At 47.1% G+C, this 24,426-nt stretch overlaps 1 protein-coding gene across 1 annotated transcript in view; it reads right to left on the minus strand.

The window, feature by feature from the left end:
- The window catches only part of LOC147109567 (signal-induced proliferation-associated 1-like protein 1), a 407,870-nt gene that overhangs the window by 74,434 nt on the left and 309,010 nt on the right, over positions 1–24,426 (minus strand). The window contains 3 exon segments of the mRNA XM_086003627.1: positions 11,033–11,609; positions 12,807–12,964; positions 23,697–23,800. Of these exon segments, the coding sequence (XP_085859753.1) occupies positions 11,033–11,609; positions 12,807–12,964; positions 23,697–23,800 (839 nt within the window).

Here is a 24,426-nt window from a genome sequence, read left to right on the forward strand (position 1 = left end):
GGAAGGGGAGCTTCGTGGAGGCAACTTTAGCAACTGAGGAGATGCAGGAGTTTCAGTGGTGTTGTGAGGGCAAGACTGTTAAGAGATGAAGGAAGACTAAAGATGGAGCTAGGGTGAGAGACGGTAGGAGTCGGCAGCACCGGAGAAGGCAGAGGATAAATCAGAGCAGCTGAAGGCAGTAAATTAGGAAAACTAGGTTAAACTAGTTCTCCTGTAGCAGGGCTCAGCTAGCTCCCTTGTTTAAGGGCCTATAAAAACAGGCTTCGCAGTGCGACTTGAACAGAATGCTGGGAGTTAGATGGGTGAGGATTGGAAGGAGGAGTTCCCTTGCTTCACCTTTGCTTTCCCTAACATTTCACCTAAATGTATCGGTTCCATATCGGTACCAATGACATAGGTAGAAAGAGGGACGAGGTCCTGCAAGCAGAATATAGGGAGCTAGGAAATAAATTAAAAAGCAGGACCTCAAAAAGGTAGTAATCTCCGGATTACTCCCACAGTGCCATGTGCTAGTGAGAGCAGAAATAGGAGAATAGACCAGATGAATGCGTGGCTGGAGAGATGGTGCAGAGGGGAGGGATTTAAATTCCTGAGGCATTGGGACCGATTCTGGGGAAGGTGGGACCTGTACAAGCTGAACGGGTTACACCTCGGCAGAACCGGGACCAATATCCTCGCAGGGGGGATTGCTAGTGCTGTTGGGAAGGATTTAAATTAGTTTGTCAGGGGGCTGGGAACCTAAGTGTGGGCCCAGAATGGAGAGAAACAAAGCTGGACGTGCAAGTTAGAAAAGTAGTCAGCAAAACTAGTAGGGAGCAGAAACAAAGGCCAACAGTAAAGAGGGTCAAAGTGCAGAAAAATATTAAACAGGCAAAGTTGAAGGCACTTTATCTAAATGCACGTAGCATTCGCAACAAGGTGGATGAATTAATGGCACTAATAGAAGTAAATGGGTATGATGTAATTGCCATTACAGAGACATGGTTGCAGGGTAACCAAAGCTGGGAACTGAATGTTCCAGGGTACTCAACATTTAGGAAGGACAGACAGAAAGGAAAAGGAGGTGGCGCAGCACTGTTAATAAGGGATGAGATCGGTACGGTAGAAATAAAAGATCTTGGCTTGGCAGATCGTGATGTAGAACTGGAATCAGTTTGGGTGGAGCGAAGAAACCGCAAAGGGCGGAAAACATTGGTGGGAGTTGTGTAATGTGTAAACAGTAATGGTAATGTAGGGCACAGTATCAATCAAGAGATTAGAAGTGCATGTAACAAGGGTAATACGGTAATCATGGGGGACTTTAATCTACATATTGACTGGGCAAATCAAATTACCACTAATGGTGTGGAGGACAAATTCTTGGAACGCATGCGAGATGGATCAGTATGTGGAGGAACCAACCAGGGAACAGGCTATTCTGGATCTGGTACTGTGTAATGAGAAAGGGCTAATCAATAATCTTGTGGTAAAGGGGCCTTTAGAGACAAGTGACCATAATATGATTGAATTTTACATTAAGTTTGAGAGTGAAGTAGTCCAATCTGAAACTAAGGTCTTCAATCTAAACAAACAGAGGAAACAACAAGGGTATGAGGGACAAGTTGGCTATGGTAGATTGGGAGACTACACTAAAAGGTATGAAGGTGGACATACAATGGCCAACATTCAAGGAAATAATGCATAATTTGCAACAAACATATATTCCTCTAGGGCATAAAAACCCAAAAGGAAAAGTGATCCAACCATGGCTAACAAAAGAAATTAAAGCTAGTATTAAGTCAAAGGAGAAAGCTTATAAAGTTGCCAGAAAAAGCAGTCAGCCTGAGGATTGAGATCGTTTTAGAAATCAGCAAAAGGGGAACCAAGAAAGGGAAAATGGAATATGAGCACAAACTAGCAAAAAATATAAAAACGGATTGTAAAAGCTTTTATAGGTATGTGAAAAGGAAAAGACTGGCGAAGGTAAATGTGGGTCCTTTACAGTCAGGGACGGCGGAATTTATAATGGGGAATGAGGAAATGGCAGAGAAATTAAATAAATACAGGAAACTCTTTTTTTTATTAGCCGGCACCGACGGGACCGGCGTGCTGCCAGTTGATCAAAAAGTCCGGATTACAGAGAGGTATACTTACAAAGGTACGAGAGCCCCATACACGGCCACAGATCCAGGCGTCCCTGTTGCATGGCAACAGGTACAGGAACCCCGGTTTCACGGCCACAGATCCAGGCGTCCCTGTTGCATGGCAACAGGTGCAGGAACCCCGGTTACATGACCACAGATCCAGGAACCCCAGTTAATATGAAGTAAAACTTACCTGAAGCTACTCCTGAATTTTGCCGGTTAAGAGAGATTTCCGGTTATTTAGGTGCTGGTAAAAAGAGTTTCCTGTACTTTGTTTCTGTCTTCACGGAGGAAGACACAAAAAACCTCCCAGAAATACGAGAAAACCAAGGGTGTGGCGAGAATGAGGACCTTAAAGAAATTATTACTAGTAAAAAAAAAACAGTACTAGCAAAATTAATGTGACTAAAAGTTGATAAATCCCAAGGACCGGATGACCTACATCCTAGGGTTTTAAAAGAGGTGGCCATTGGGATAGTGGACGCATTGGTTGTTATCTTCCAAAATTCTATAGATTCTGGAATGGTTCCTGCAGATTGGAGGATAGCAAATGTAACCCCGCTATTTAAGAAAGGAGGGAGAGAGAAAACGGGGAACTACAGACCTGTTAGCCTCATATCAGTAGTTGGGAAAATGCTGGAATCTGTTAAAGGATGCAATAACTGGGCACTTAGAAACTAATACAGGAAACTCTCGATTTACCAGCACCCAAACAACCGAAAATCTCAGTTAACTGGCAAAATTCAGGAGTAGGTTCAGTTAAGTTTTCCTTCATGTCCAAGTTTCTTGATTCTTGGCTGTGTAATCGGGGGTTTCTGCACTTGTTGCTAAGCAACAGGGACACTTGGTCTGTGGCTGGGCTTCTTGCACCTGTTGCGAAGCAACGGGGAAGCTTGGATTTGTTGCTGTGTACGGAGCTCTCGTACCTTTTAACTATACCTCTCTATAATCCGAACTGTTTGATAAACCGGCACCACGCCGGTCCCGGATAAAAAAAAAGAGTTTCCTGTAGTAAGATTGGGCAGAGTCAACATGGATTTATGAAAGGGAAATCCTGTTTGACAAATCTATTGGAGTTCTTTGAGGATGTAAATAATGGAGTAGACAAAGGGGAATCGGGAGATGTGGTGTATCTGGATTTTCAGAAGGCCTTCGATAAGGTCCCACACAAGAGGTTGGTGAACAAAATTAGGGCCCATGGAATTGGGGGTAACATACTACAGGAATCTCTTCTTTATCCGGCATAGTAAAAGGTACGAGAGCTCCGTACACAGCAACAAATCCAGGCTTCCCTGTTGCTTAGCAACAGGTGCAGGAACTCCGACCACAAGATCCAAGCGTCCCTGTTGCTTAGCAACAGGTGCAGGAACCCTACCACAAGATCCAAGCATCCCTGTTGCTTAGCAACAGGTGCAGGAACCTGGCCACAGATCCAGGAACAGGCCACTTACATGAAGTAAAACTTGCCTGAACCTACTCCTGAATTTTGCCGGTTAACAGAGATTTCCGGTTATTTAGGTGCCGGTAAATCGAGTTTCCTGTAGCATGGATTGAGAATTGGTTAACAGACAGAAAACAAAGAGTAGGGATAAACGGGTCTTTTTCAGGATGGCAGGCTGTGACTAGTGGGGTACCGCAAGGATCGGTACTTGGGCCCCAGCTATTCACAATCTAGATCAATGATTTGGATGAGGGGACTGTGGTAAACCAGTTATAACCTGTCTGTGTCTGTATGTGTATTCCACTAGGTACAGGTCTGGACATGCCTCGGCTGACTCCTCCCACTATTCCAGGTATATAAGTGACTACCTCCCAGTCCCTTAGTATTCTGGACGGGTCGACCACTCGAGACAAGACCTTCATTCTTTAGTTAATAAAAGCCTGATTGTTACTCGCTCAACTTCAGTCTTTTGAGTAATTGATGGCGCATCAATTTTATTAACTAAATTTTTTATAATGGAGAAGATCCTCACACCAGCATGCCTGGACCTGGACAGTCGGGAAGCGGACGCTTCCACCAAGTTTGCTCACTGGCTCACGTGCTTCGAGACATTCCTGACTGCCTCCACTGCAGTCGAAACGGATGCGGACAAACTGTCTGACCTGTTCTCCAAGGTGAACCACCGAGTGTACTCAGTCATCCGGGACTCGACCTCGTACACAGCCGCCCTCCAGCTCCTCAAGACCCAGTACACGCGCCCTGTGAACGAAGTATACGCTAGGCACCTTCTGGGGAGTCGCAAGCAACAACCTGGGGAATCGACTGAGGAATACCTCCAAGCACTGTCCGTGCTTGGCCGGGCCTGTGGGTGTAAGGCGGTAACGCCCACTAAGTACACGGAGGAACTGATCCGGGATGCCTTCGTAGCGGGCCACAGGTCCAACTACACCCGACAGCGACTGCTGGAGCAGAGTGACCTCACCCTCGACAAAGCCTCCGACATCGCACTAACGCTGGACGCAGCCTTCCGGGGCATGGATGCCTACTCCTCTGCACCGTGGACGCCGCAGGGAACGACAACCTGGGACACGGTAGGACAGCCCCATAGCACCGTGCCATCCCAGCCACAGCCCAACAACGGCCCAACTACCGCAGCAGTGTCCCAAAGCCAGACAGCAGTATCCCAAGGCCAGAAATGCTACTTCTGTGGCCAGGCCAAACACCCCAGAGCGTGCTGCCCGGCGAAGAATGCGACCTGCTCGGGCTGCAGGAAAAAGGGACACTACGCCAGCGTCTGCAAGGCCAAAGCCACCCCGAACGCCAGCAGCGCCGCGTGTGGGCCGTGCGAGCCGCCATCTTGGGCCCCCAACAGCGCCGCGTGTGGGCCGTGCGGGCCGCCATCTTGGGCCTCCCTAGCCATGTGCGAACCACCGCTGCAGCAGCCATCTTGGACGACTCCAGCCACATGGGAACCATGGACGCCGCCATCTTGGACACCAGCCGGGACGCAGCAGATCGCCAACCCCCCCCCCCCCCCCAATCTGATACTCGCAGCGACACACCGACCCCTACGCTGGCCTCTGTGACGCTGGACCAAACGAGACTGCACCAGCTAGCTCGGTCCAAAATGGACGTTAAGGTAAACGGCCATGCAATAAACTGCCTTTTTGACTCCGGGAGCACAGAGAGCTTCATCCACCCCGACACGGTGCGGCGTTGCTCTCTCCCCGTCCTGCCTGCGCACCAGCGGATTTCTATGGCCTCCGAGTCCCAGTCAGCGGACATTGGCGGCTACTGCGTGGTGACACTAGTAGTAGACGGGACTGTGTTCAATAATTTTAAACTCCTGGTCCTGCCCGACCTCTGCGCTGCCGTTCTACTGGGGTTGGATTTCCAGTGCCACCTCAAAAGCGTTACGATGGCGTACGGTGGCCCCCTCCCCCCACTCACAGTCCGCAGCCAGCTGCCTCGAAATTGCCCGCCGCGCACCAGATGCAACCTCTCCACACTCAGAGTCCCACCCCCCCCACTGTTTGCTAACCTCACCCCCGACTGTAAGCCCATCGCCACAAAGAGCAGGCGATACAGTGCCGGGGACAGGGTTTTCATCAAAACCGAAGTGGAACGGCTCCTGAAGGAGGGGATTATTGAGGGCAGCTCCAGCCCCTGGCGAGCCCAGGTTGTAGTCGTTAAGACCGGCGAGAAACAACGCCTGGTCATCGACTACAGCCAAACAATAAACCGCTACACCCTGCTGGACGCCTACCCACTCCCCCGCATAGCTGACATGGTCAACCAGATCGCGCAGTACCGCGTCTTTTCGACCATTGACCTGAAATCAGCGTACCACCAGCTCCCCATCAGCCCTGAAGACCGCCAGTATACTGCTTTTGAGGCAAACGGCCGCCTCTATCACTTCCTTAGGGTTCCCTTCGGCGTTACTAACGGGGTCTCCGTCTTCCAAAGGGAGATGGACCGGATGGTCGATCAAAACGAGCTGCAGGCCACTTTCCCTTACCTAGATAATGTGACCATCTGCGGCCATGACTTGCAGGACCATGACGCAAATCTCGAGAAATTCCTCCGCACCGCCCAACTCCTGAACCTGACATATAACAAGGAGAAGTGCATATTCTGCACAGACCGCCTCGCCATCCTTGGCTGTGTTGTGGAACACGGGGTCATCGGTCCCGACCCGGACCGGATGCGTCCCCTTATGGAACTCCCACTGCCTAAAAGCTCTGAAGAGGTGCCTAGGGTTTTTTTCCTACTACGCTCAGTGGGTCCCCTACTATGCAGACAAAGCCCGTCCGCTGATCAAGTCCACCTCTTTTCCCGTGACGGCAGAGGCCCGCTTAGCCTTCCACCGTATCAAGGAAGACATTGCCAAAGCCACCATGCACGCAGTGGACGAATCCATCCCCTTCCAGGTGGAAAGCGATGCGTCCGACTTCGCTCTGGCCGCCACCCTTAATCAGGCGGGGAGACCTGTGGCATTCTTCTCACGAACCCTCCAGGGCCCGGAGACCAGACACTCCGCAGTTGAGAAGGAGGCCCAGGCTATTGTGGAGGCTGTGCGTCATTGGAGGCACTACCTGGCTGGAAAACGATTTACCCTGCTCACTGACCAGCGTTCAGTTGCTTTTATGTTCAACAACAAGCAGAGGGGCAAAATCAAAAATGACAAGATCTTGAGGTGGAGAATCGAACTTTCCACCTACAATTACGAGATCTTGTACCGGCCTGGGAAGCTCAATGAACCCCCAGATGCCCTATCGCGTGGCACCTGCGCCAGCGCGCAGATCGATAGGCTGAGGGCCCTCCACAATGACCTCTGCCACCCGGGGGTCACCAGGTTCTTCCACTTCATCAAGGCCCGCAACCTGCCTTACTCCATTGAGGAGGTCAGGACCATGACCAAGAACTGCCAAGTCTGCGCTGAGTGCAAACCGCACTTTTATAGACCAGACAGAGCCCACCTGATAAAAGCCACTCGCCCTTTCGAACGCCTGAGCGTCGATTTCAAAGGGCCTCTCCCCTCCTCCGACCGCAATGTGTACTTCCTCAACATCATTGACGAGTACTCCCGGTTCCTGTTCGCTATCCCCTGCCCGGACATGACCAGTGCCACGGTCATTAAATCTCTGAACAGCCTCTTCACCCTGTTCGGTTTCCCCAGCTATATCCATAGCGACCGGGGCTCATCGTTTATGAGCGACGAACTCCGCCAGTACCTGCTCGCTAGGGGTATAGCCACAAGCAGGACCACCAGTTACAACCCCCGGGGGAACGGACAGGTGGAAAGAGAGAATGCAACAGTTTGGAAGGCCGCCCTACTAGCCTTAAAGTCTAGGGGCCTTCCGACCTCCTGCTGGCAGGAGGTGCTCCCCGATGCGCTCCACTCGATTCGGTCACTGCTCTGCACTGCCACCAATGCCACCCCTCACGAGAAAATGTTTGTCTTCCCAAGGAAGTCCACATCGGGGACATCGTTACCGCCATGGCTGACGTCCCCAGGGCCGGTACTACTGAGAAGACACGCGAGGGCCAATAAAACGGACCCCCTGGTCGAGAGGGTCGACCTCCTCCACGCCAACCCCCAGTACGCTTACATTGCGCACCCGGACGGGCGGGAGGACACAGTCTCCATACGAGACCTCGCACCCTCGGGGACCGCTGTAACCCACTACCCATTACCACCCCCCCCCACGACCTGATATCCAACCCCAGCAGCCGGCTCGCCTCGGACCGTCACCCACGAGGACTACACTCCAGGGCCCCAGCCTACACGGGACGCGACGCCGGAAGCTCCACCACCCCTGCCGTCGCCACGTCGATCACAGCGGCAGACAAGACCTCCGGAGAGACTCCAATACACGAACTTTTAAATACACTTCACCCCGCCGGACTCATTTTTAAACAAGGGGTGAATGTGGTAAACCACTGTTATAACCTGTCTGTGTCTGTATGTGTATTCCACTAGGTACAGGTCTGGACATGCCTCGGCTGACTCCTCCCACTATTCCAGGTATATAAGCGACTACCTCCCAGTCCCTTAGTATTCTGGACGGGTCGACCACTCGAGACAAGACCTTCATTCTTTAGTTAATAAAAGCCTGATTGTTACTCGCTCAACTTCAGTCTTTTGAGTAATTGATGGCGCATCAGGGACTAAATGTAACATTTTCAAATTTGTTGATGATACAAAGCTAGGCAGCAGTGTCAGTTGTGAAGAGGCTTCAAGGGGATCTCGACAGGCTCAGTGAGTGGGCGAGAACATGGCAGATGGAATATAATGTGGATAAATGTGAAGTTATCCACTTTGGTAGAAAAAACAAAGGCAGAGTATTTCCTAAATGGTGAAAGATTGGGCAATGCAGATGCTCAAAGAGACCTGGTGTCCTTGTACATGAGTCACTGAAAGTGAATGTGCAGGTGCAGCAAGCCATTAGGAAGGTAAATGGTATGCTGGCCTTCATTACAAAAGGATTTGAGTACAGGAGTAAAGAAGTCTTACTCCAATTATATAGGGCCTTGGTGAGACCACACCTGGAGTACTGTGTACAATTTTGATCACCTTACCTAAGGAAGGATATACTTGCCATAGAGGGAGTGCAATGAAGGTTCACAAGATTGATTCCTGGGATGGCGGGACTGTTGTATGAGAAGAGATTGAGTAAACTAGGCCTGTATTCTCTTGAATTCAGAAGAATGAGAGGGGAGCTCATTGAAGCATACAAAATTATTACAGGGCTTGATAGGGTGGTTGCTGGGAGAATGTTTCCCTTGGCTGGGGAGTCTAGAACCAGGGGCCACAGCCTCAGGATAAAGGGTAGGCCATCCAGGACTGAGATGAGAAGACATTTCTTCACAGAGGGTAGGGTGGTGAATCTTTGGAATTCTCTACCCAAGAGGGCTGTGGAGGCTCAGTCATTGGGTATGTTCAAAACAGAAGTCGATAGATTTCTGACTAGCAAAGGCATCAAGGGATATGGCGATAGGGTCAGTGAATGGAGTTGAGGCAGAAGATCAGCCATGATCTCATTGAATGGCGGAGCAGGCTCGAAGGGCCTACTCCTATTTCTTATGTTCTCATGAAAGAGGAAGGGGAGCTTCGTGGAGGCAACTTTAGCAACAGAGTAGATGTAGGAGTTTCACTGGCATTGTGAGGACAAGACTGTTAAGAGATGAAGGAAGACTAAAGATGAAGCTAGGGTGAGAGATGGTAATGGCTGTTTGAACTTAAGGGAGACATGAAGAAATTGTCTGCTGTGCTCAAAGAGTTAAAGTATATACCCCAGGTAAATGTATTAAATTAAACAACTAACGCACACACTCTGCGTCCTGCAGTACAGAATCATCAGCTCTGCCTCAGATTAACATGGGAGATTTAATATATTTTTAAAAATCAGCTTCTTGGTAACTTGGAGCTGCCACTATTCCCATACAGATTATGTAATGGTTTTGGTATTACCTATGGGTGGAACAGTTCCGTGACAACTTTATTCCAAATACTGCAATACTCAGTTTAACAGCAGAAATTAACCTCAGACCAGTAACTGAAAGCTATGAAATATCAGATACAGTAGATATAGGTTATCCTTGCTACATGATCAACAAAGGAACAAGACAGACCGCTTAGAATAAAAGCTATTAAAATACTCTCAAGAACAACTTAAAAGCCATAATTTATTGCCTACATTTCACGAACACAATTAGTGTCTTAATGACTATAAATCTAAAATTCAAAGCTGTTTATATTTTGTTACTTTCTGGCAATCAACTAGACTGTCACTCTGTACAGCAGCAGTAATTACATCACAACCATTAATCCTTCAGTGAATCATGCATCAATACTATCTGGCCTGGCCAATGTCTGTCACAACACCCACCAACCGGGTGAGGGTTGGAAATAGCAACAGAACAAAATATATTACTAACAAACTAGATTACTTGGGGAAAAAAAGGAGGCTTCAAAGCCTCCTAATTGAAGCTTACAAAAATCCAAAGCTAATGGAGACAAATTGTTTTCTATGACAAAGGGTTCCATTACCAGGGAACTCAAGGTGAAAATAAGGAGCAAGAAGGAAAGCCAGGCAGACTCTCTCACCCAAAGACCTGTAAAGGACCACTTGGATAAATCGGTTCAAGAGACAATTGGACAGGTTTCGGGAGAAAGAGACTGAAAGGTGCGAATAACATGGTATTGATTTATGAAAGAATGAACAGGCTTGTTGAGTCTAATTGGCTTGAACAAAGTCTCATCTCTCTGTGCTGATTGTAAAGACCTGGTTAAATGACGTTAAGCAGTCTCAAGCCATTGCCCAGTACGAGCAGGATTTCAGCACAAAAAAGCCTAGATTGGGGTTGAAGCACATCACAGGAGCTTTAGGCATTCAAGTCACGCTGTACCCAAAATGAGAATGTCAGTGTTTACATTGGATATCTATTGTGGAAAAATATACCATCCCCTAGCACCAACACTTCTCAACCCGTGCAAAAATCAACCAAAAAAGATAGAATGATGAAAACATAATGCCTTCAATAGCAGCAAAATTAGAGAGTTAACGAAAGCAATCACAAATCGATAGGTTTGCTCCCGATACCCAAGCCTGGCAGGAAGTGTTGCCAGCTTTGGCTATTGATATCTGAATATCCAAAGCACCAAATACAATTAATCAGACTACTGCACTTCACCTTGAACTAGAGCTCAGCTTGTGGCCAGATCCACAGAATTACATTATTGAACTGTGTGCTGAGCTTCGCAATTTATGCTTAAATAATACTTTAAATGGGAAGGAATGAAGACAAAAATAATCATGGTATTCTCTTTTTAAAACAGGGTACATATTGATTTAAATCAGGTTTAAGCCCCGATTCAAACCAGTTCAGTTTTACAAAATGGATTTCACATAATGGAAAAAAATACTGGACTCGTTGCTTTAAAAGTATTGAAACAATGGCTTACCTCCAGCCTTTTGACCATCTCTTTAATCTCCTCGATGTTATTATTAAATGTCCTAACAAAAATGCACTCTCCTCGTTCATAGAAGATTTTAATGGTTGTGAGATTTGAGGTCCATCCTATAACATCCCTGCAGGAGCAATTGAACACAACTTGCTTGGAGCTCTCTTCAATGAGCACCACAAACTCATTGGAGACACCTAGTAAACAGTCGATTTCGGCAGCACAGCTGTAGTCCTCTGCATGGACACTCCATACGATGGTTCCCAGACTGTACATCTCCGCATTGGAGTAAGGTTTCGATTTCTCTTTCTTTTTTGTTGCCAAAGAAATAAAAGGAAACTTTCCAGAAGGATCAATGGGTGTGTTGGTGACACTGTTCTCTGCCAGATCTTTCAAATACTCCTGCCGTGTCCTCGTTGCCATGGCACGGAACTTTTCTGACTTGTGAGCTGCATTCTCTGCATTAATCACTTTGGCAAGTAAAAAGTCCCTGAAGACAGTTGACTTGGGGAAGGTGACTCCTTTCGGAATTGGCGGTCCAAATGCAGGCACATCTTTTGACCTTGCCACAGCGACACTACAAAAAAAATCCATGTTATTTTTACATGATGACTGAAGAACTGTTTATTGATCAAGTGACGTTAGCACACCCAATATTTTTGCTGTGAATGCTGGTACTCTTTCTATCCACCTTACTTTCAGAGAAAAGCATTTAAGGTGTGAAATTTCCCAGAGAACAAACTTGGAATGCATCAGTCGCCAATCTTTATACCAAACTGCACAGCTAGATAGCAGAAAATTTCACTTTCAAAATTGTTCTGTACACAATAAACAAAGATTATAAGTCATTAAAAATTATATATTTAATTAGGTACTGGTAACCTGGCATCAAGCCAGAGTGCCAAGAAGAATAGGATGTACATTCCCCCTGCACATAGGAGGTTCCTAATCTCAGCCATTGCTGCAGTCGGGGCTAGATACTGAGCAATGGCTAGACATTTCCACAGAGTGACAATAGTAGGCAGAAGTGGAAAGTGAATTACACGTCTTGAAGTGGTAGTCTGGGAAGAAACTATGGTCTGAATCTTAATCCCCAAAAATGGATGGTATGGGGTCGGGGTTGGGTGAGATGTTAGAACTTTAAAAATCTCAAACCAGATCTCAACCCGGCTACTTCTGGGTTTAATGGAGGTGGCATAAGGGGCGGACAGCCAGCCCGCTTCCAGGAGGCAGGTTGGCAATTTAAATATTTTAACAAGGCTGGTTGCTTTGCAGGTTTAACCCTGGCTGGCTGTTTCCCAGGCTTTGGGAAACCCAGCAGCTGAAGGGAAGCAAGGACAGCTTCGGGGAGAAGCTAAGTGCATCGCTCCGGCTCCCCAAGCTCTTCCCACCCACAACGAGCAGCAGCATGCGACTTACCTGCGGCTGCGGCCTCCTCCGGAGTGCTCCCCGCCCGACTGGAATCCAAGCCTATCAATCAGGCAGGGAACCAGTCAAGGCAAAATTACCCAGGCTGTGAAGTCAATATTCCACAACCTGTGGGGAAACCCGAACTTGCAGGTTTACCGACAAACTATACCCCAACCCCCGCCCCCGTCAAGATTTAGCCCCATATCTCTGGCTGCAATTCACCATGCAGAAGGCTGCAGCCAGGGAACTACACCTTTTATCACCAGTCATCCCATTTTATTAACCATAGGACCAATGTAATATTCCTTCCTCAGTACAAAGCCTTATGCATTAACAGTATGTGTGCAGTCTCAGCTTTACTCACCTGTAACAGACACTCTCAGTGCAAGGGTTGTGCACTCTCACTATGACAAACACATGCTGAAAATGGGAGCGAATGTTCTTTGGGGTGAAGGGCATGGCTCCAGGCTCTTGCAATACTATAGTCACAATATCATTCCCAATGTGTCGTTTCCTAAGAAGCTGAAATCAAAAGGAAAAAATAACTCACGGGTTTCCTTTAAATCCAGGTGAAACAATTTGTAAATTCTCATGTATTCATTATTATCTCTAGGAAAACAGGAATTAAAAAAACCCCATCCTAATTGGGATATTCTTAATAGAGAAGATCAACATGAGGAGAGACCCCAGTATTTCCTGTGGAACCACTCTGATCAGCCTTACTGTTGATGTCAGCTGAGTGGCTTCCACTTTATGTGCATAGCCAAAGAATGGCAGCTCTGTAGTAAGGAAAAATAACTAATCTCCTGGGCAAAACTACGGCAGATGGGGAAGTGTGAGGTCATCTACAGTACTTTGGATCTGAGAAAGTCAATTCAGAATATTTTAATTTTTTAATTTTTTATAAATAGTGAGAGACGAGGAACTCTGGAGGAACAAAGGGATCGATACTAGGACCACAGCTTTTCTTGATATATATTAATGACTTGGACTTGGGTGTACAGGGCACTACTTCCAAGTTTTGTCTCATCTGAAAATTTTGAAGTGTAGTAAACAGTGAGGAGGATAGTGATAGACTTCAAGAGGACCTAGAATGCTGGTGGAATGGGCGGACACGTGGCAGATAAAATTTAATGCAGAAAAGTGCGAAGTGATACATTTTGGTAGGAAGAACGAGGAGAGGCAATATAAACTAAAGGGTAGAATCCTAAAGGGGGTGCAGGAACAGAGAGACCTGGGATCCTGGGCTTCATAAATAGAGGCATAGAGTACAAAAGCAAGGAAGTTATGAAGAACCTTTAGAAAACACTGGTTCGGCCTCAACTGGAGTATTGTGTCCAATTCTGGGCACCGCACTTGAGGAAGGATGTGAAGGCCTAAGAGAGGGTGCAGAAAAGATTTACAAGAAAGACAGCGCAGACCTGAGCGGGAGCATAAAGGGAGCTGAGAGAAGGCCCAGAACACAGCGCGGACTTGAGCGGGAGCGGCATGAAGGGAGCTGAGCGGCGACTTAAAAAAAAACATGGAGCGACGACACAGGTGAGCATGTAGGTGATTGGTTGGAGGCGGAGTATAAATCGAGCAGGAGGACCTGACAGAGCACAAGGGCGGCAGCGAGGAGGCAGAGTACCTCCAGCGAAAACAACAACAACAAAAGCAACCACTACAAAACAGCTAGTGACGTCACAACCAGGGAAGGAGCAGATTGGTGAGTAGCTGGTAAGTGACATGAATCAGTCATTCATGAAAGAAAGACTTATGAAATAATACTGAGCGGCCTACAGGTGGCGCTGTCCAGGGAGAGTATAAATACTCGGCACGGGCCCAGCTTGCGCAGGACATTCTTAACAGGAACTAGTGAAGGACAACTACACGTCCATGTTGTAAAACAGTTGATTAAAGCTTTGTTTAACGCTTAGACCAAGTGCCTAGTAGTTTTCTTACGTCAGTAAGTGTTTCTAGTTAATAGTCTATTAAGTAAAGACATGGCAGGGCAGTCCCATGAAATGCATATCCTGTGCCATGTGGGGAGTTCCAGGACGCTTCAAGTGTCCTGGACAACTACGTGTGCAGGAAGTGTTGTCAGCTGGAGGAGCTCGAGCTCTGGGTTTTGGAGCTTGAGCAGCAGCTGGTGTCATTGCGGTGCATCCGCGAGGCTGAGGGGAGGTGGTCACCCCGCAGATAGAGTGTGCAGGCAGAAAGGGAATGGTTGACCACCAGACAGAAGAGGACCACCTGGCAGGTAGTGCAGGAGTCCCCCGAGTGCATCTCACTCTCCAACCAGTATTCGGTTCTGACTACTGGTGAGGGCGATGGTTCCTCTGGGGAATTCTGGAGGGGGAGGGTGAACAGCCAGTTGTCGTAGTGCATATAGGTACCAACGATATAGGTAAAAAATGGGATGAGGTACTAAAAGCTGAGTATAGGGAGTTAGGAGGTAAATTAAAAAATAGGACCTCAAAAGGTAATAATCTCAGGATTGTTACCAGTGCCACGTGCTAGTCAGAGTAGAAATAGAAGGATATTTCAGATGAATACGTGGCTAGAGGAATGGTGCAAGGGGGAGGGATTCAAATTCCTGGGACATTGGAACCGGTTCTGGGGGAGGTGGGACCAGTACAAACTGGACGGTTTGCACCTGGGCGGGACCGGGACCGATGTCCTAGGGGGTGTGTTTGCTAGTGCTGTTGGGGAGGGTTTAAACTAAAATGGCAGGGGGTTGGGAACTTGTGCAGGGAGACAGAGGAAAGGGAAGCGAGGATAGAAACAAAGACAGGAAGGAGAAAAGCAAAAGTGGAAGGCAGAGAAATCAAGGGTGTAAATCAAACAGGGCTACAGTAAATAATAATTCAAAAAGGACTAAGTGTTAAAAAAACAAGCCTGAAGGTTTTGTGTCTTAATGCGAGGAGCATTCGTAATAAGGTGGATGAATTAGCTGCGCAAACAGATGTAAATGGATATGATATAATTGGGATTACGGAAACATGGCTCCAGGGTGACCAAGGCTGGGAATTCAACATCCAGGGGTATTCAATATTCAGGAAAAGGAGGTGGGATAGCATTGCTGGTTAAAGAGATTATTAACACTATAGTAAGGAAGGATATTAGCTCTGATGATGTGGAATCTGTATGGGTAGAGTTGAGAAATACCAAGGGGCAGAAAACGTTAGTGGGAGTTGTATACAGACCTCCAAACAGTAATGCTGACGTTGGGGATGGCATTAAACGGGAAATTAGAGACGCATGCAATAAGGGCACAGCAGTTATCATGGGTGACGTTAACCTATATATAGATTGGGCTAACCAAATTAGTAACAATATTGTGGAGGACGAATTCCTAGAGTGTATATGGGATGGTTTCCTGGACCAATAGGTCGAGAAACCAACTAGAGATCAGGCCATCTTAGACTGGGTATTATGTAATGAGAAAGGATTAACTAGCAATCTTGCTGTGCGAGGCCCCTTGGGGAGGAGCGATCATAATATGATAGAATTCTTCATTAAGATAGAGAATGAAGTAGTTGACTCAGAGACTAGGGCCCTGAATTTAAATAAAGGAAACTACGATGGTATGAGGCACGAGTTGGCTAGGATGGATTGGGGAACGTTACTTAAAGGGTTGACGGTGGACAGGCAATGGCAAACATTTAAAGATCGCATGGATGAACTACAGAATTTGTTCATCCCTGTTTGGCATAAAAATAAAACAAAAAAGATGACTCAACCATGGCTAACAAGGGAAATTAGGGATAGCATAAGATCCAAGGAGAGGACATATAATCTGGCCAGAAAAAGCAGCAAACCTGAGGATTGGGAGCAGTTTAGGATTCAGCAAAGGAGGACAAAGGGATTAATTAAGAGGGGGAAAATAGAGTATGAGAGTAAGCTTTCAGGGAACATAAAAACTGACTGTAAAAGCTTCTATAGGTATGTGAAGAGGAAAAGATTGGTGAAGTCAAGCGTAGGTCCCTTGCAGTCAGAATCAGGGGAATTTATAATGGGGAAGGAAGACATGGCTGACCAATTAAATACATACTTTTGTTCTGTCTTAACAAAGGAGGACACAAATAAACTCCCAGAGATGTCGGGCAACATAATGTCTAATGAGAGGGAGGAACTGAATGAAATCAGTATTTGTAGGGAAATGGTGTTAGGGAAATTGATGGGATTGTAGGCCGATAAATCCTCAAGGCCTGATAATCTACATCCTAGGGTACTTAAGGAAGTGGCCCTAGAAATAGTAGATGCATTGCTGGTCATCTTCCAAAATTCTATAGAATCTGGAACAGTTCCCATGGATTGGAGGATAGCTAATGTAACCCCACTATTTAAAAAAGGTGGTAGAGAGAAAACAGGGAATTATAGACCAGTAAGCCAGACATCGGTATTGGGGAAAATGCTAGAGTTCATTATAAAAGATGTAATAGCAGAGCACTTGGAAAACAGTGACAGGATCGGACAAAGTCAACATGGATTTACAAAATGTAAATCATGCTTGACTAATCCACTGGAATTTTTTGAGAATGTGACTGGTAGAATAAATAAGGGAGAACCAGTGGATGTGGTGTATTTGGACTTTCAGAAGGCTTTCGATAAGGTCCCACATAAGAAATTAGCATGCAAAGTTAAAGCACATGGGATTGGGGTAAGGTACTGACTTGGATAGAGAACTGGTTGGCAGACAGGAAGCAAAGAGTTGGAATAAATGGATCTTTTTCCGAGTGGCAGGCAGTGACTAGTGGGGTACCGCAGGGATCCGTGCAAGGACCCTAGCTATTCACAATATATATTAATGATCTAGACGAGGGAACTAGATAGAATATCTCCAAGTTTGCTGTCGACACAAAGCTGGGTGGGCGTGTGTGCTGTGAGGAGGATGCAGAGAAACTCCAGCATGATTTAGACAGGTTGGGTGATTGGGCAGATGCAGTATAATGTGGATAAATGCGAGGTTATCCACTTCCGTGGCAAAAACAAGACGACAGATTATTATCTGAGCGGCAATAGATTGGGAAAAGGGGAAGTGCAACGAGACCTGGGTGTCCTTGTGCACCAGTTGCTGAAGGTAAGCATGCAGGTGCAGCAGGCGGTTAAGAAGGCAAATGGTATGTTGGCCTTCGTAGCGAGAGGGTTCGAGTACAGGAGCAAGGATGTCTTGCTGCAGTTGTACAGGGCCTTAGTGAGACCACACCTTGAGTATTGTGTGCAGTTTTGGTCGCCTTATCGGAGGAAGGATGTTCTTGCCATGGAGGGAGTGCAGCGAAGATTCACCAGACTGATACCTGGGATGGCAGGAATGACGTATGAGGAGAGATTGGGTCGATTAGGCTTATATTCGCTGGCGTTTAGAAGAATGAGAGGGGATCTCATTGAAACGTATAAAATTCTAACAGGACTAGACAGACTAGATGTGGGAAGGATGTTCCCGATGGCTGGGGAGTCCAGAACCAGGGTTACAGTCTAAGGATAAGGGGTAAGCCATTTAGGACTGAGATAAGGAAGAATTTCTTCATCCAGAGAGTGGTGAACCTGTGGAATTCTCTACCACATAAGGCAGTTGAGGCCAATTCATTAAATATATTCAAGAAGGAGTTAGATATATTTCTTAAGGCTAAAGGTATCAAGGGATATGGGGAGAAAGCAGGGACAGGGTACTGAATTTGGTTGATCAGCCATGCTCTCATTAAATGGCGGAACAGGCTCGAGGGGCCAAATGGCCTACTCCTGCTCCTATCTTTTATGTTTTTATGTATTACAGCCAGCGCCAAGTCCACAGCATCACAGGTGGCTCAGCTGTAATGGGGGGGGGGGCGGGGGGGGTGGTAGGAAGAAGAGGGGGAGAGCAATAGTTGTAGGGGATTCAATAGTTAGGGGAGCAGACAGGCATTTCTGTGGCCGCAGACGTGACTCCAGGATGGTATGTTGCCTCCCTGGTGCCAGGGTCAAGGATGTCACCGAGCGACTGCAGAAGAGAGGTCGTGGTCCATGTCGGTACCAATGACAGAGGTAGAAAGAGGGGCGAGGTCCTGCAGGCAGACTATAGGGAGCTAGGAAAGGCAGTAATCTCCGGATTACTCCCGGTGCCACGCGCTAGTGAATATAGAAATAGCAGGACAGAGCAGATGACTGTGTGGCTGGAGAGATGGTGCAGGAGCGAGGGCTTTAGATTCCAGGGGCATTGGGACCGGTTCTAGGGGAGTTGGGACCTGTACAGGCTGGACGGGTTGCACATCAACAGAACCGGAACCAATATCCTCGTGGGGAGGTTTGCTAGTGCTGTTGGGAGGGTTTCAACTAATTTGGCAGGGGGATGGGCACCAGGATGTAACATTAGAAAGGGGAAATAAAGTGCTCAAGTGATTGGGAGAGGCAGAGCACTAAAGTAAGAAATAGTAAGGTATTAGGTGGGGTCAAACTAAGAGAGAATACAGGATAGTCGAAGATTGAAATACTATGTATGTGAACTCACGCAGCATAGTAAACAAGGTAAGCGAACTGCAGGCACAAATAGCCGCATGGTAATATGATGTGGCAATAACTGAGACCTGGCTCCAAAAAGGGCAGGATTGGGTATTAAATATTCCTGGTTATAAGCTGTTCAGGAAAGATAGGAGGTGGTGTGGCAGTATTGGTCAAAGAGAATGTTACAGTGCTGGAGAGGGAGGATGTCCTGGAGGGGTCAAGGACAGAATCTTTATGGTTAGAGTTAAGAAATAATAGAGGTGCCATTACACTACTAGGTGTATTCTATAGACCACCAAATAGTGGGAAAGATATGGGCCCCGATTTTCGGCTTGTGTGGGGAATGGTCGGATTTCCCCGAATGTGGGGTTTCTGACACACATAAAAAAGTGTCAGCCAGCCCCACGCAATTTTCCCTCAATTGGCCAATTAATTCCAGCATGTGGGAAGCCTTGCTAATTGTCTAAATCGAGTCAGAAATCCCCACAGTATGATGTCATCATTCGTGGTGCTTTCAAGGTCCATGGCAAGCACTGCATCCTCTGAAGGCTTCCAAATGAACCATACAGGATGGCAGAGGAGCCTGCAGCAGCTGTGGACAGTGCCAGACCCCGAGCTGCCTTCAAATTCGACGAGGCTTCACTGCAGGCATTATTGGATGGGGTTAGGGCCCACAGGGAGGTCCTCTTCCCTAGGTCAGGGAAGAAGAGGCCTCCCACTGAGACCAATGCTGCATGGATGCAGGTGTCAGCAGATGCCAACTCGCTGGGAGTCACCAGAGGAACCTTGGCAATACATCTGTAACTCCTTCCTTTACTCCCCCACAGTACCATCCAGAGCCCCCGTCCTCACTGTGGAGGAGGAAGAGGCTGTGCAGCCAGACTCCTCAGAGGAAGCTCCAACCTCTGAGGGTGCAGCGTCAGCAGAAGTAAGCGCACTCACACCTCGGGGGGACCTTCGGGACATAGAGTAGTGTTGTCACCTGGTGTTTCACAGCTGACAAGTGAGCCTCAGCAGATTCTGGAGACAGGGACAGCAGTGGAGAGTCCTTGTCAGAGGGCGCAGGACTCTGCCAGCTCAGCTCAGCTGCGCTGCATCTCGACCCTCTGCCTCTGGGTCCATCCGCAAGAGAAGAGGTGATGGCTCTCCATGCACAGATGCAGGAGTCTCTGGCAGGTTTTGTCTCCAGGGTCGCTGCGAGTGTGGAGCGAATGGAGGAGTCCATAGCGACCATGAGCAGAGCCTTTGTGGAGTCATTGGTGCATGAACGCAACACCATGAAAAGGTTGGCAACCTCCATGGAGGAGATAACTCGCCAGCATACGGAAAACATGGTGAGTGCTCATAAGAGAATAACATCTCTTGAGGAGCATTGGCCATCTGTTGAACAGAGAAACCAGATCTTCATGGAAGTCCTTCTGAGTAGGACTGCCAGTGCAGAAACGGGTCCCACTGGCCCCCTAAAGCGCAGCAAGGTGCTCTCAAGCCACTTCCAAGCGCTGGCCCCTTCTGGTCTGCAGCTTCAGGTGAGTGAGGAGCAGCAGCCTGGTGCTCCTGCTGCTGTTCCTGGTTCTGCTGCTGCCACCTCTGCTGTTGGAGATCCTCTAATGCCAGGAAGGGAAGGTGCCAAAGGCCTCCCATGCTTCTAGCAGATGCCTCGGTTGAGGAGGTCCTGAGTTAGGGTGGTGAGAGGGGCTTCTCAGGAGCTCACACTGAAGAAGTGTGTGAGGCTCCAACTTTCTGCAGCTGCTCCTAAGACTTCAAATAGTTCCCCCAAGCCTTGATCAAACAGTCCTGCAGCCTGCAAATGCTGCCTCTTTAAATCTCTTTAGCCCTCAGCGACCTGCTGCTGCAAGCCAGCTGGCCAGCTCTCATCGGCGGGGTTCCCCGCAGGCGGGTTTCAGGTGGGGAAAGCCCCAAAGTCGCAACGGCACGGGAAAATCGTCCTTAACAAGGTGATCATTGGTGATTAGTGCTCCGACGAGCAGTCCCGCCAGCGGCGGGCGGGACTGAAGCGGGGCACGTGGAAACGGCGGTCCGAAAGTCGGACGGGGCGGGGAATCAGGCGGGGGGGTCCCGACCTGCTTTTTCCGCGATTTTCGGACCACGGCCGCATGAAAAGCCGCCCGACAGCTGCCCGAAAATCGGGCCCATGGAGGAGCAAATTTGCAGAGAAATTACAGAGAGGTGCAAGAATTATAGAGTAGTAATAATGTGGAACTTCAACTATCCTAATATAGACTGGGATTACAATAGAGAAGGGGAAGAATTTCTGAAGTGTGTTCAAGAGAACTTTCTTGATCAATATGTTTCCGGCCCAACGAGGGAGGAGGTATTGCTGGATCTGGTTCTGGGGAATGAGATAGGTCAAGTGGAGCAAGTTTCAGTAGGTGAACATTTAGGGAAGTGATCATAGTGTCATAAGTTTTAGATTAGCTATGGAAAAGGACAGGGAGCAATCTAGAGTAAAAATATTTAACTGGGGGAAGGCCAATTTCAGGGGGATGAGAACGGATCTGGCCCGGGTAAATTTGAATCAAAGATTGGCAAGCAAAACTGTAATGGAACAATGGGCTGACTTTAAAGAGGAAATAGTCCAAGTACAGTTGAGGTACAATCCCACTAGGGGGAAAGGCAGGGCAACTAAAGTCAGAGATCCCTGATGACGAAAGAGATAGAGAATATGAAGAAGCAGAAAAAGAGTGCCTATGACAGATGTCAGGTTGCACATACATCTGAGAATCAGGCTATATATAGAAAGGTCAGGAGAAGTGAAAAAGAAAATAAGAGGGGCAAACAGAGGATATGAGAATGGAATGGCAGCCAACATAAAAGGTAATCCAAAAGTCTTCTACAGGCATATAAATAGTAAAATGGTAGTAAGAGGAGGGGAGGGGCCAATTAGGCACCAAAAAGGAGACCTATACATGGAGGCAGAGGGTATGCCTGAGGTACTAAACGAGTACTTTGCATCTGTCTTCACCAAGGAAGAGGATGCTGCCATAGACATAGTAATGGAGGAGGTAGTGGAAATACCTGATCCGATAAAAATTGATAGAGGTATTAGAAAGGCTAGCTGTACTTACAGTAGATAAGTCACCACGAGCAGATAGAATACATCCTAGGATGCCGAGGGAATTGAGGGAGGACATCTCGGAGGTACTGGCCATAATATTCCAATCCTCCTTAGATACGGGGGTGGTGCCAAATGACTGGAGAATTGCACATGTTACACCATTGTTCAAAAAAGGTGTAAAGATAAACCCAGCAACTGCAAGCCAGTCAGTTTAACCTCGGTAGTGGGGAAGCTTTTAGAAACAGTAATCAGGGACAAAATTAACAGTCACTTGGACAAGTATGGATTAATTAAGGAAAGCCAGCATGGATTTGTTAAAGGCAAATCGTGTTTAACCAAGTTGATTGAGTTCTTTGGTGAGGTAACAGAGAGGGTTGATGAGGGTAATGCAGTTGACGTAGAGTACATGGATTTCCAAAAGGCGTTTGACAAAGTGCCACATAATAGGCTTGCCAGCAAAGTTGAGACCCATGGAATAAAAGGGTCAGTGGCAGCATGGATACGGAATTGGCTAAGTGATAGGAAACGAGAGAGTAGTGGTGAACGGTTGTTTTTCGGACAGGAGGAAGGTATACAATAGCGTTCCCCAGGGATCAGTTCTAGGACCACTGCTTTTCTTGATATATATTAATGACTTGGACGTGGGTGTACAGGGCACAATTTCAAAATTTGCAGATGACACAAAACTTGGAAGTATATTGAACAGTGAGGAGTAGAGTGATAGATTTCAGGAAGATATAGACAGGCTGGTGAAATGGGTGGACATGTGGCAAATGAAATTTAACGCAGAAAAGTGTGAAGTGATACATTTTGGTAGAAAGAATGAGGAGAGACATTATAAACTAAATGGTACAATCATGAAGGGGGCGCACGAAGAGAGAGACCTGGGCGTATATGTGTACAAATCATTGAAGGTGACAGGGCAGGTTGAGAAAGCGATTAAAAAGGCTTACGGGATCCTGGGCTTCATGAATAGGCATAGAGTAGAAACTGTATACAGGTAAAATACTGGTTCGGCCCCAACTGGAGTACTGTGTCCAATTCTGAGCACCGCACTTTAGGAAGGATGTGAAGGCCTTAGAGGGGGGTGCAGAAAAGATTTACGAGAATGATTCCAAGAATGAGGGACTTCAGTTACGTTGATAGACTGGAGAAGCTGGGGTTGTGCTCCTTGGAGCAGAGAAGATTAAGAGGAGATTTGATAGAGGTGTTCAAAATCATGAGGGGTCCAGAGAGAGTAGATAGAAACTGCTCCCATTGGCGGAAGGGTCAAGAACCAGAGGACACAGATTTAAGGTGATTGGCAGAAGCATAAAAGGCGACATGAGGAAAAACTTTTTTATGCAGCGAGTGATTAGGATCTGGAATTCACTGCCTGAAAGGGCGGTGGCGGGCAGTCTGAATCGTGGCTGTCAAAAGGTAAATGGATAAGCACCTGAAGGAAAAAAATTTCCAGGGCTACAGGGAAAGGGCAGGGGAGTGGGACTAGCTGAAGTGCTCTTGCAGAGACCCAGCATGGGCTCAACGGGCTGAATGGCCTTCTTCTGTGCTGTAACCATTCTATGATTCTACTTTAGCATCAAGATTGACAGGTGACACAAAAGGAGTTAAGATGTCTCAGCTACTAATATCCTGTAACAGTCACTTGAAACTGTAGACAAATAAAGGCTTTGTAGGAAAAAGAAAGCTCTCTCTTACTGTTGGACCTTGGCCTACCTGCTGCTTGTTGTTTGGTGTGTAAGGAAGCAGGGTGGAGACGTGAAACATGATCTCATAATCTTTGTAGGTCGTGTAGAGGGAATGAGTGCCAGTTGAGTCAGCTGAAAACACAGCAATGCAGGATTAGCATCATCAGCGAGAAAAGAACTCGAAAATACAGATGAGAATACAATGAAACCACCACCCTGCATATTGGAAGAATTTAAATTGACATTTGACTACACAGACCACAATAACTGAACAGCAGTTGTCCTCTTCTGCAGGAAGGTTGCACTGTGCCAACCACGTGCTAATATTGCTTACATGATTGGCAGGAACAAATCAGATCCGAGGACCATATTCGACAACAAACACAAAAGGCAACCGTGAGAATTCCTCATCAAAAACTGAGCAAAAACACACCAGCTGAAATAACTATAACTATTTAATAGCTGAACTTAGAGTTGAAGTTCTAAGATTAGCCTTAGGGAAGTCTGAAAGAGCTTAGATCTAGAGAGCCGATTAGATTGATTGCAGCACCTTGTAATTATCTGATTAATAGAGACCTAGGTTGGCCAGAAGTCAGCAATATCAGCTATCAAATATGCTGTTCCAAATTCAATTTTTATTTTGTCTGCAGTGCAATGTCAAAGGAGTTCAATTAGTGTTCTATTAAAATCTTAGCTGTAACTCAACAGTATCCCCAGGCCTACCAACTCTTGCAATCAGTGGGAGTCTCGTGAAAGAG

Source organism: Somniosus microcephalus, chromosome 12 (assembly GCF_052327205.1).
Source record: "Somniosus microcephalus isolate GS21.2 chromosome 12, FLI_Smic_1.0, whole genome shotgun sequence".
NCBI classification, from domain to species: Eukaryota; Metazoa; Chordata; class Chondrichthyes; order Squaliformes; family Somniosidae; genus Somniosus; species Somniosus microcephalus.